Source organism: Dipodomys ordii, unplaced genomic scaffold (assembly GCF_000151885.1).
Source record: "Dipodomys ordii isolate 6190 unplaced genomic scaffold, Dord_2.0 Scaffold96, whole genome shotgun sequence".
NCBI lineage: Eukaryota > Metazoa > Chordata > Mammalia > Rodentia > Heteromyidae > Dipodomys > Dipodomys ordii.
This window is the reverse complement of record NW_012267312.1, coordinates 935,195-948,227: the sequence shown is the minus strand read 5'-3', so window position 1 is coordinate 948,227 and position 13,033 is coordinate 935,195. Positions and strand designations below refer to the sequence as shown.

The following is a 13,033-nucleotide window of genomic DNA, read 5'->3' as shown; positions in this document are numbered from 1 at the left end:
CAAGGCTAGCACTCTACCACTTGAGCCATAGCGCCACTTCCGGCTTTTTTCTTTATGCTTATGTGGTGCTGAGGAATCGAAACCAGGGCCTCATGCATGCAAGGCAAGCGCTCTACCACTCAGCCACCTTCCCAGCCCCATAGCAAGGATTTTAAACCAAAAAAAAATCTATGCTCTTAACCACCTTTCATATAGCTATCTAGTGCATTATGTTAAACCCAATGAAAATAAATTTGGGGAAAAATAAGTTAGAAAACTGAAGTCTCCCTGGCCTAGGTAGTAGAAAATATTCTAGAAGATTAACTCTACATGACTTCATGCCATTTTAAACAGGAAGTATAGAAAGAAGAAAGGGTTAGGAACTAGTGACTCATGCCTGTAATCCTAGCTACTCAGGGAGCTGAGATTTGAGAATTGTAGTTCAAAGCCAGCTTGAGCAGGAAAGTCCATGAGAGTCTTATCTCCAGTTAACCACCCAAAACAAATGGAAGTGGAGCTGTGGTTCCAAGTGGTAGAGTGCTAGCCTTGAGCAAAAGAGCTCAGGGAGAGTACCCAGGCCCTGAGTTCAAGTACCAAGACCAACAAAACAACGAATGAACAGAAGGAAGGAAAGATGGAAGGATGGAAGGGAGGGATGAAGGGAGGGAGGGAGAAGAAAGGAAGAAAGGAAGGAAAGAATAAAAAGGTGATAATAGAAAAGAAGTAAGGGAAGGAATTTAGGAAGACAGGCAATCATCATTTCAACTTTCTCATCTAAACTCATAAAGTTTTAGGACAAGTAATGACCTAAGGAGTGAGGATTCATTTGTTCCCCCAAAACTAAGTCCTTATCAGGTTCCAGGCACTGTACTAAATGCTTAATAAAACAGTGAACAAAACTAATGAATTACTGTCCTCACACAGATTTGAATATGACTGTCACAAACAGAAAAAAGCAAACAAACAAACAAGAATAAATACATGAATATTTTCTATTACAAGGTGATATGCATCTTGATAAAAAAGTATAAAGTTAGGTAGGAATGAACAGTGCTTCTAAATATTTGTGGATCTAAGTAGGATGGCAAGAGATAGGATGGTAATTTTAAAGAAGAGTGAAAAGGATGTGATCAAAGTCCTTATTTGAGAAAGAAGGGAAAGAAAAATTAATGGGATGTAAATGAAAAAGGCAAGGGAGTAATTTTTCCTATCTGGGTAGACAAATTGCACCGCAGGTGCAATGGTAAGCATACCTTAATGAGCCTATGTTGATAAAGAAATAACAAGAAAGCCATATTGGTTGTAATAAAATGGGTCAGGGGAAAGGAAGCACCCAGGAGTTTTGTTGGTCCAGCTTATAGAGGGCTTAGTTGAGACTTTTCATTCTGGGTGATATGGAACACTTTCTAGGTTTTTGAGAAGATGACTTCCATGTTCTGCATGATATTTTAAAGGGATCACTTGTCTTCTGGATTTTAATTATAGGTAAGAGTTGACCAAGAGTGAAAAGAAGTCCTATTAGACAAGAGATAGCTGGAGATGACTTGGATAGGGGTGGTAGTGAGAAAATCTCATAATATTGAAGTAATTTCAAAGCAAAAATAACAAGTCTGTATATCTGCACAAAAATATAAAGTAAGCTCTACAGATTTTGGACTTTAGTAGAGTAACTTTGGTATTCTGTGGGCGATCCCTTGAGTGTTGTGTGATATCTTTTTAAATATTTTTTTCGTATGCTTCAGTTTCCCTTTGAAGTAGGAAAAATAGTGTTGAAAATGTAGATGCTAACACACGGGTTAAGGTCTTTCTCCTTTGGAATCTATTTCATGCTATTTAAGCATGAATTTAATGGTGCCAATCACAGCTGAAGAGAAAAATAATGCCATGAACAAAGTGACTATATTTTTGGCTGGTGCTAGGTAAATTAAATAATAGCAGGAGGCACTATATGTAAACAGTTTTCTGAACAACATTGAAGGAATACAAGTGTATGCTAGATAAAGTGTTGAATTTTTCATCAATATGATAATCATTGGAACAAAATTTTGCAGTCTTTCTAAATTAAGTAATCATGGGTCATGTAAAATCTCAAAAGCAAGGTTTGATTAGAAAAGTTTTTTTGATTCTATTTAAACTCACAATCATCATAGTTTAGTACATGAAATACATAATTTTTATTAATGTATTATTATCCCAGTTTGAAAATTATAATTATATATAAACACTTTCAGTAATATAATCATTTAAATATTTCTCTAAAAAATCAAATTTAAATTAATATATTTATTCAGTTATAAGTATTGATACTTCATGCTTTTTATAACTTTTATTTATTTTGATTATATGTATGTAAATATTTACATATTCACAATAGTTTGAATACCACTTAAACCACTGCTATAGTACTTACTTTTTATTGATCTTATATTGAAAAAATTATAGATGTTCTATATATATTCACATTTATATGTGCTATGGTCCAATTTTCTTTCTTAGTTTATGCTTATCTCTCTTCTATATGGTATTATTTATTCCTTTCCTTCACCATTATTTTGTCAGTGTCAGTAATTGTCTTACTTTGACCCTCATATTACAATTTACTGCCAACTCTGCTATGAAATACTATAAGAACTCGCTTCTACTCCTTTCATTCTCCTAACAAGATTATTCTGATAATCCCTATTCTACAAAGTCTGAAAGACAGAAAATCACATGGTAAAACTTACAATCATGAGCCAAAATGCATTAATTTATGGGATATTTTCTCAATTCATGAACTCTTCAAGATTTTATGACTGATCGTGATATTATCTTTGATCTGTGATATATAATTGCCTATTATTTATAAAAAGATAATGTATCATCCATTGGAGAACAATTTGATCACAATATATACTTGTTTGGGAAGTATGTTTTACATGTGAATCTTAAACCGTAAAGGAAAACATCTAAGATCAACTTCCCATAGAACCCCTAAAAGTAGCTTTTAAAGGTTGTTTTTTTTACAAACTCAGAAAAAATCTAAATAATAAGCATTGGAATGGCTTTTGGTTGAGCACTCTTCCAAACTTGATGTCATTAAATTAATTCCTGGTTGCTTAGATGAGTAGGGTATATAAGAATTAGATTTAAGCCAGGCCCAAAGAAACATGGGTCCCATGGTTTCCCTTATTTGCAGTAACCAGTATATGTTTGAGATAAGCTATTGAACCTTTGTGATAATCTCCTAAGAATATCCTTTGGTCTCATGGTGTGAGTGTCCTGTATAATTTATCATGTCCAAGTGTATTTTTTATTGTGAAAATACTGTACAGAGGGGTTACAATTACATGAGCAAGGTAATGAGTACATTTCTTATCAAGCATTGTTGCTTCCTCTTTATTTCCCCTTACCATCCCTTCCCATCTCCCCCTCCCTGTACCGTTGCTCCCATGCCCCCACCCCGAGCCAAAGTTGTAGTTTATTTTTCGACATAAGGTCTTGTACATCTCATTGTTACAATGGGTCCACTTGTATCCCTATTTAAACAATTTGTTTTTTCCCTTCCCCTCCCCAAGTTATACAAATACCTGTTTTTATTTTTTATTTTGTATTTTTTATTGTTTTGTAAAGGGGATATTCAGATGAGATACAGTTACATAAGTCAGGTAATGACTACATTTCTTTTTCAATAGTGTCATCCCTTTCCTCAAATTTTTTCCATTTCTTCAACATAGGATCTAGTGAACATGTTCAACATAGTGTCTAGTAAAGTTAAAAAAATAATGACAAAGGGGAAAAATATCAGAAAAGCTATTGTTTCTATTTCTTGGCATTCATTTCAATAAATATCATTTTATATGATTATTAAAAAAAGAAAATTAACCATTTACTTCTTCTGACCTGTTTCCTATGATGACCTACATCCATCAGACACAAAACCAACAGGAACAAAAAACTAAAACACTATGTTGATTTTCTTCTGTATCTAAAACTTAGTAGGTACTCAGTGTTACATCTTTCCCATGATTGAATGACAGTATGGCACATGGAAGTATATATGATGTAACAGAAGGAAATAGAGCAAATTACTTCCTCAGTTCCCTAACTTTAAAAATGAAAGAAAATTAGCATCTTTTGTATTATGTACAAACACATTGTATTACATTATCCATGCATGTGTGACTTCCAAAAAATGTACACATATGTCAACATAGAGGCACTTACTCTAGATTTGTACATATTGAATTTTAAGCCAATCATTTATGAACATGTGTGGCAGAGAATCCACATGTAATTATAATATTGCTAACATTTTTCCTAATCATTAAGCTTTCCTGTATAAAGGTGATAGAGTTTGTGAAAGCACTGGATTTTAATTCAAAGACAGCCTTAGACACTGACTGTGATTTTTAGTACTTGCACCTTTGAGCAAATCAGATGAATTTCTAAGCCTGTTTTCTTAACATTGAAATTGGGTCAATGACAATGCCAGACCCAAACTATTCATCAAGGCCTACTTGAAGATACAGTAAACTTAAGTTGGATTATGTAGAAGAATTCTAGATGAAGTACATAATTCATTTCATTTTTTGATTTATAAGTCCATGTTGCACATCACATACTCAAATTCCTCCAAAGACTACACATAGAGCTCCCCTATGACCCAGTAATTCCACTTCTGGGCATTTACCCAAAAGACCACAAACAAGGCCATACTAAAGCTACCAGCACAACTATGTTCATCACAGCATTATTCACCATAGCTAAGATATGGAACCAACACAGATGCCCCTCAGTAGATGAATGGATCAAGAAAATGTGATATGTGTGTGTATACATACATATATACATACAATGGAATTCTATACTTCCATCACAAAGAATGACACTGCCCCATTTGTTAGGAAATTGAAAGACAGAAAAATCATATTAAGTGAAGTAAGCCAGACCCAAAGAAAGACAGATCCCATGGTTTCCCTTATTAGAAAAAATTAGTATACGTCTAGGATAATCTTAGCATATGAGCAGAATAACTCATTAGCTATGTACATATGACCATATAACATGATGCTAAGTGAAGTGAAATCCAAGACACAGACACAAGAGATATTTTCTTATTGTTGTTTTTAATATACTATGTAATTTCTTGTTCCTTTTGTGTGTACTTCCCCTTACGGTATATCCCTGATGTTACTGTATTTAATTTTGGTAGTCTGGTATTGTTTATACATTAATCTGAATTAGGGAAGGGAAGGGAAACAACAGAATGGTGAGATAAAGGACAAGGGGGAACCAATGCAACAATGATACTCACAAAACAGTATGTTGGAAATCTGTACAACTTGGTGGGTATTGGGAGGGAGGCAAAGTAGGAGAAAAATGAGGGAGAGGGTAACAAATTTGATAAGAAATGTACTTATTACCTCACTTATGTAACTGTAACCCCTCTGTATATCACCTTAACAATTAAATAAATAAATAAAATAAGCTTTCAGGTAAAGAATCCTTAAACACAGTTACATTTAAGAATATGTTAAATATTGGGCTGGGAAGGTGGCTCAGTGGTAGAGCACTTGCCTTGCATGCCTGAGGCCCTGGGTTCGATTTCTCAGCACCACATAAGCAAAAAGAAAAAAGCCGGAAGTGGTGCTGTGGTCAAGTGGTAGAATGCTAGCCTTGAGCTGAAAGGCTGAGGGACAGTACCCAGACCCAGAGTTCAGGCCCCATGACTGGACCCCCCCAAAAAAAAGAATATGTTAAACATTTTAAAATAAGGTATTCTTGAGTTAAATGTTAAACTGTTTGCAATTGATAAAATCTTCCATTAGAAAATCTTTTATAGTTTCAATCTTTTCCCTTGACTGTGTTTCCAAAGCCAGCTTTTACTTAATCAGTGTTAACATTTTCTATTTATTTTAAATGGCTAATAAATAGCTCATTTTGAAATATTAACCTTGAGGTACAAAATACAAGATAAATCTTACCCAGTCTTCATGTACCATGATATTTACCAAAAAGAAAAAATGTATTCTAATTTGGTTTTCTTTTGCTTTGTTAGTGATCTTGTTTTATTTTTTAAAATTCATATGTTTAATTTATTTCTCATTATTAGGATAGTCTAATGAGCTTGCAAAAGAGTAAGAGAGGAGAGTTAGATTTATGCATTCATGATCAAGACAATCATATTAAATAATGGTTTTGATTTTCTAATCTACATGGAAAGCACTATGAGAGTAATTATGTTTCCCAAACATAAACAGCATGAATAATTGCATCAAGTATATCTACAGTACTGTCTTCCAAAATAGTCTTTATTAATTTGTATTCAGTTATACATAGTTGATACCTCTTTATCTTTTAACTTTCTTGGTTACTCAGAATGATTTTCTAAGCATTTATAAAATAATACTCATGGTTGTATAATTAAATGAAATAAAGTGTGTAAATTGAAAGGAAAGGGAACTATCTGAACCTCAATTTATCATTCTACATGCTTAGCCATATTCACTTTTTGAAGTTTCCCTGGATTTTTTTATTGCCTTGAATTTTATTTTCCTTACAGTAAAACTACCTGGCTCATTAGATACATAAGACTTAAAAGCATATCATATTTTTAGCCATATTGGAAGTATGGAATGCCACATGTCCAATGTTTAACTGAAAATACAAGAGATTACAGAAATCTCTTGCTATGAGCAAAGCCAGTAGTTCTATAAGGATTTTCTTTTGACGTTGTAGACATTCTGTAAAACTTAATATACAATACATTATCATTAATTGACTTGTGACACTGTTTTCACATTAGTCAGTCCTGACAGGTACAATCACTATGTTTGAACAACAATGGAAGCAGTGCAGTGAAGGTTTCATGTTTTGCTTTTGTTCTTCTTGATGTTCTGTGGCATCTGGTAGACATGAGCAAACATAATTCTGAGTGAAGGACTTTGTTTGCTTTTAGGTAACTGAGGTACTTTGAAGAAACCATTGGAGCACTTAGAATATACAGATGTACTGGCATTTCACTATTTACTCTAATAGCGAAATAACTAGTAAAAGTGAAATAAAATAAATAGGGAGATATGTGAAGAGCTCACAACATCTGTCTCGATCTGAATGTACACCGACAGTAGTTGAAGAACAATATAAGAAATGCCTGCATTCAAATTAGTTGTTCACGAATAAATTCAACTCAACATTTTAACGTCCACATGCTGTCCTTGATACTCAAATAAAGAGAAGTTATTTCTGCATTTTAATAGATTATGACATGATGAGAAGGACAGGTCAAAGTTGTACAAATAAGTCAGAATGTAATAAAGACAGATAAAACAGATTAATGTTTATAAGAGTTACATATTATTAAAAATCTTAACTTGATAATATCTGTAAACTCATGAAAATATATTTGAGCTTATTTTGTGGTATAAAACAGAGTAGATACCTGTCAATTATAGACATCCCTATTTAGTATTTGGATTATGACACTGAAGTGTGTATTGAATAATATTTTACATTTTGGATCTGGGGACTACCCATTAATTTCTATGACTACAAGAAGGTGTAGCAGAAATGATGCTATTATAAATATGGGAGATCATGCTGGAATTTTCATATTATTTGGGAAAAATTAATTGGTATATGTAAGAAAAGATCTTAAATGTTTTGATAGTTCTTTTTAAGGTTACTTTCACCTAAAGCAATTAACATACTCTTGTACATTAAATTTAAAAGATATCATTATCTCCCATTCTTGGACTGTTTGCTTTCTATCATATCTACTTTAGCACGCATATAAATAGGATTGCCATTTTGGTAAAGATAGGGCCTATAATGAAACTATGAGAGCAAGGGAATTGTCACTGCACATTAAATAGAAGAAAAACTATACAGTAGAAATCTAAACTTAATGATAGAGAAAAGATCATAGTTAAATTAAGTGTTACTTGAGACTCTATCTCACCTTGATTATTTGGAAAATAGGTCCCTTGTTTGTCTCCCTAGATAAACTGCAGTCCCTAGTTTCTCATGTTAGCCTGTTGAAAACATGTACTCTACAATACTTGGATAAACAAAATACTCTTGTGTTTAAACTATTTGTACATATATCTCCTTTACAATGGGTTTTCCTCTGGAAAGGAGATTTGTGTTCAGAAATATTTTTATCTCAAAATAGAGGTCTACTTTATTATATATGTGTTGTCAATGAATCCTTATGTAAACAACAAGCTTCTCAAATAGATAAAATCATTCAACAATGCTCATATATTTTTGTTGCTTCGTTTAATATCTGAATATTTTCTTCCAGTTATACAACTTCATTTTATTTTTCTCTATTCAAAGTGCATGAATTTTGGTATTAATCAATTTATCAGTGTGAACGTCAGTTGGAATGATATATCATATTTTAATTATTGAAGACATAATTTATATAAATTCAATTCCAAAGTCTTTCTAGAAGTTAATACTTCACTTTTTGTTTTATATATTAAAATTGTCCAGTTGCAGGAAAAGTGACTCAAAGCCAACATTTACAGAATTACATTCTGGGAGTTAGGAGGTCAATTTATAGGAACATGTCAAAATTAAGAAGGGAGTTGACTAAAAAGTAGGTCCTTCATCATTTTGACATCATATTTTCTGATAAGATAAGGATCTTTTCAGAGAGAGAAATGGAGGTGCTATATTGTATAGTGGTCCTAGGGAATTTTTCTATCGCCATAGCAACTACATAGAGTATGGTTTCATTTTTAGAGGGTCAGAAACTATAAAGATCACTTATTTCTAGACAAACTAAAGAGTAAAAAGCTGTAAGAAATTTCATCTTTGACTTTAAACTATGAAAAGTGCTACAAAATTTTCTTTGGTACATAGACCAATTTTTTTTTCACTCCTAATGCCTGGGGGACAAGAGGATGTGCTAGGGTTTTAAAAGTGATTTTCTGGCCTCCAGCCAATTTTGATAGCATTCTCAGAGAAAGCACCAAGGAACTATTATCTAGATATCCTAGGAGTATGACAACCCCTGCCCCAGTTTTTGTTTTGACTTTTCTAATTTCACATAGAAAGTTTTTCTGTTTTTTCAACATGCTTCCCAGCATTGGTAAAACCATTCATAACTCTATTCAGAGCAATTCTACCACTTTACAGAAAATTGAGTGCTCTTTGGAGACTTAGATTGAAATCAAGAAATTTGCAAGCTCACATCCTCAGAGACTAAACATACACACTGAAGCCTTAAGTCCATAATTTTTCAAAGCTACAACTGGACAACTTTTATGTTCTGGGATGTAAGATCATTCTCTTCTTTGTGGAATTTTTTCCTCCATAGGTACTCACAGGTAGGCATTTAAAGCATTTGAGCTCCCAATGTACAGATATATGTAGCTGATTCTGCAATGTGAGTCAATGGAACAAGATGATTTCTTGTTATCAAGTAGAAAGTTCTTCAGAATAATGGATCCTTGCTATTGACCTGGCAACAATGGACAAAAGGGATTTGTGGATTTGTGATGTATAACATCAGAGGTTGAATCAGATTAACTGCTAGTGACATCAAATGGCATCATCAGGCAAGTTAAGGGAAACAGCAATGAAGTAGTGTTGGTATATATTCCTAGCACAGGATCTAATCTGGCTAGAAGGCCAGCCCTAACCCCAACAAAGTCTCTAGGTTATTGAAAGAAGATAGTACACTAAGCACCAGTAGCTCATGCTGTCATACTAGCTATTGAGGAATATGAGATCTAGTGATCATGGTTTGAAGACAGACGAGGCAGGAAAGTCCATGGGAGTCAAGTGGAACTGTGGCTCAAGTGCAAAATGCTAGCCTTAATCAATAAAACCTGGGGACTGTGCCCAAGTCCTGAGCTCCTGCCCCAGGACTGGCACAACAAAATAAGATTGTAGTTAAATTTTACCAAATAAATAAAGGCACACTGTTAAGAGTCCTGCTCGAGCAGTGACTTTGAGAGTATTGGAAGCAGACCTAAATCCAATCTACCTTGTTAAACTTTTTATATCATCATTTTTTATTAGTAGTAGCTTTTTGTTCAATAAATGTCTGATAACAAATACAGAAAAAATATAGCATTAAGCTATTTCCCTTTGGTGAAAGAGGATGCCAATGAAAGTTTTCTCAGTCCCCATTTATACTTTCCACACTCAGAAATTTCTCTTGGTAAGATCACCAAATGCCAAACTGACTTTTCACTCCAAGTCATAGCTGCATTTGATTTGTTGGCAACTCTTCCTCCTGTGTGATATTCTTTCCTTCCTTGATTTTGAACTTTGCTTTTCTGGATTTTTTTTTTGGTTTTGGTCTGATGAAAATTTGTATTTGGGCATATTCATCTTTGTTGCTCTGGCTGTTCACAAACATTGATTTGTAGGAAGCCTTTCTTCTCAGTATTTTACTCAAAACCTTCCTCCAGCAGTTTGACAGTCTTACATGCTATCCATATACATACAAAAAAGGAGATTGAGAAGTAGCAGGGCTGAAAATACAAGGAAAAACTCAACTAAGGTTGCAGAATGAAAATGGAGGAAATTTTCGGTTTAGAGACTGATGAAAATGAACTATTCATTGGATTCAAGCATGTTAAAGTTATTGATCTTCAGGGTAATAACTGTAAAAAGTCAATAATTATTAGGGGACCTATTATTTTATACAATATATATTAATACAAACAGAAAATAATTGTAACACTGTTTCTTCTAGAGCTGTTCATTTTTTTACATGGCAAATTTAATTGGAGATCTTTAATGTGCAGTGTATTTATAATGACATATGTGCTTGAGGTTCCTCAAAAGATTAAACAAAGACCTCCCCTATGATTCAGCAATCCCACTCTTGGGCACTTACACACAGCCACAAACACAGCCACATTAAGGCTACCAGCACAACCATGTTCATTGCAATATTATTTACCATAGCTAAGATATGGAACCAACCTACCCTCAGTAGATGAACAAATCAAAATGATATGGTATATATACACAATGGTGTTCTATGTCTACATCCAGAAAGAATATTATTGCCCCATTTGTAAGGGCTATTTCTTTATATTTGCTTTCCATGGAAAGTTGATTCATTTTTTCGTTTTAAAATTTCCTTATTACAGAATATAAAGGACAGTATACAACAAATCTCAGGTCGGATTGATGTTATTTACAAGAAGAAGACAGCAGCATTGCAAAGTGCCACACCCACAGAAAAGGCAAAGCTACAGGAAGCTCTCTCCCAGCTGGATTTCCAATGGGAAAAAGTTAACAAAATGTACAAGGACCGACAATGGTAGGTAACATTTTCATTTTACTTACGATTTTACCTCGTTTCAGAAAATAGATTTATTTCGGTGTTGTCCATAGAAAAAGAGAAGAGAGGGAGAAATATTATCATTAGAGAAAGGTAAGTGAAGAAAGGGAGAACATATAAAAATGAAGAGCTTAGATTAATGAACTAAAATATGGAATTTATTTTCTACTGAAATTAACATTTTGTTGGACAATACATCATCCTCTAAATTTTCATGTAGTGTTGAAAGTAGTTTTGCATTTAATTAAGGCATAAGAAATAGTTTTAAATATAAATATACATATTTTCACAAGTCTGTCTCCTGCATATTTATGATAAGTTAATACTTAGGTAATATATTTAAAATATAACTTATCATCCAAACATCGATTTTCCTTTATTGTTTCTGTTTTGGAGATTTATACTATATGCATTTTGTAGTTTCATGTCCTCTGTAATCCTTTTTTTACTACAGAGAATTTGTTAAGTATATCTAAAATAATTTTAATACTTCTTTTAATTAAAATATCTGACTTTTGTTGTACTTTGTGGAAGAGTCACATATAATTTTTAGCTTTATTTTTCAAGAAGGTAAAATATTTTATAACTTTAGATGAAAAGAAATAATGTTCTCCAGAAACTAAAAAAAAAAACAAAAACATTTCCAAGTCTCTTAATTTGAAGGCGATCTTCATTACTACCAGATGAAATAAAATCAATTGTTTAATAATTATCTGGAATGTTTCTGGTATCTCTTCTATCTTTCCATTGTTACCTAGCTTTACTTCTATTTTACTTATGCATTTTTAGTACATTATGAATTGAAATTTGTACTTCTGGCTTTAATTTCAATTGTCAGTGATGATTGTCCCTACTTTGTTTCCCATTATAACTCATCCATAGTTGTTTCCAAAAGCATAAAAGTTTTGATACTATAACCTCACATGCCTGAGGACAAACTACAGAGCATTATAAGAACTTCACATGGCCCCTACCTGGTCACTTTCATGTTATGTAACTTAATTCCTGTCTCACAACCTTCTCATATTTTATTCTAACAATATTAAATTTATTTGCTAGTTGCAAAATGTTTTGTGTTCTCTCTGGCTTATCTGTCCTTCAGGTCTCACCAGAGATGTTACAACCTTAAAATCTAAGATGATAAGTGAATCAGAATTTCTGTAAACTTGGTTATGATTTCACCACTTAATGTAACTTAATGTCAACAAATCATTTTATGAGTGTTTGCAGCCTTGGTGGCTACCTTCACAAGTATATTCTCCAATAGTACCTATAATATACCACATAGAAATCGACTTTAGTTTTTGCCTCTTGCAACAAGCTCCTTAAAAGATAGAAAAACCTATTTTGTGTGATTCATTCAATTTTACATAGAACTGAGCACAAAATGGGAAGTCTGTGTATATGGACATAAGCTCTTACAAGCCCGAGACTATTTCTCTATGGTTGTTCTAACAGATTTATCTCATCTTCCTAGAAAACTGCAGATACTAGGATGTCTAAAGCCAATCTTAATGTGAGGAAACTTAAAACTAAGTGTGGTAGTATATAGCTATAATTATAGAAATTTGTGAAGATAAATCATTAAGATCACAGGTTGCAGGTCACCTGGGGGTAAAACTAAGGAGACTCTTTCCAGAGAAAGGAAGGAAGGAAGGGAGGAAGGAAGGAAGGAAGGAAAGAAGGAAGGAAGGAAGGAAGGAAGGAAGGAAGGAAGGAAGGAGAGAGAGGGAGGGAGGGAGGAAAGGGAAGAGAAAG

At 33.3% G+C, this 13,033-nt stretch overlaps 1 protein-coding gene across 1 annotated transcript in view; it reads left to right on the top strand.

Moving 5' to 3' along the window:
• LOC105993437 (dystrophin-like) overlaps window positions 1-13,033 on the top strand; it is a gene marked incomplete at its 3' end in the record, with an annotated part of 1,816,642 nt that overhangs the window by 876,026 nt on the left and 927,583 nt on the right. The window contains 1 exon segment of the mRNA XM_013026710.1: window positions 11,082-11,254. Within this exon segment, the coding sequence (XP_012882164.1) occupies window positions 11,082-11,254 (173 nt within the window).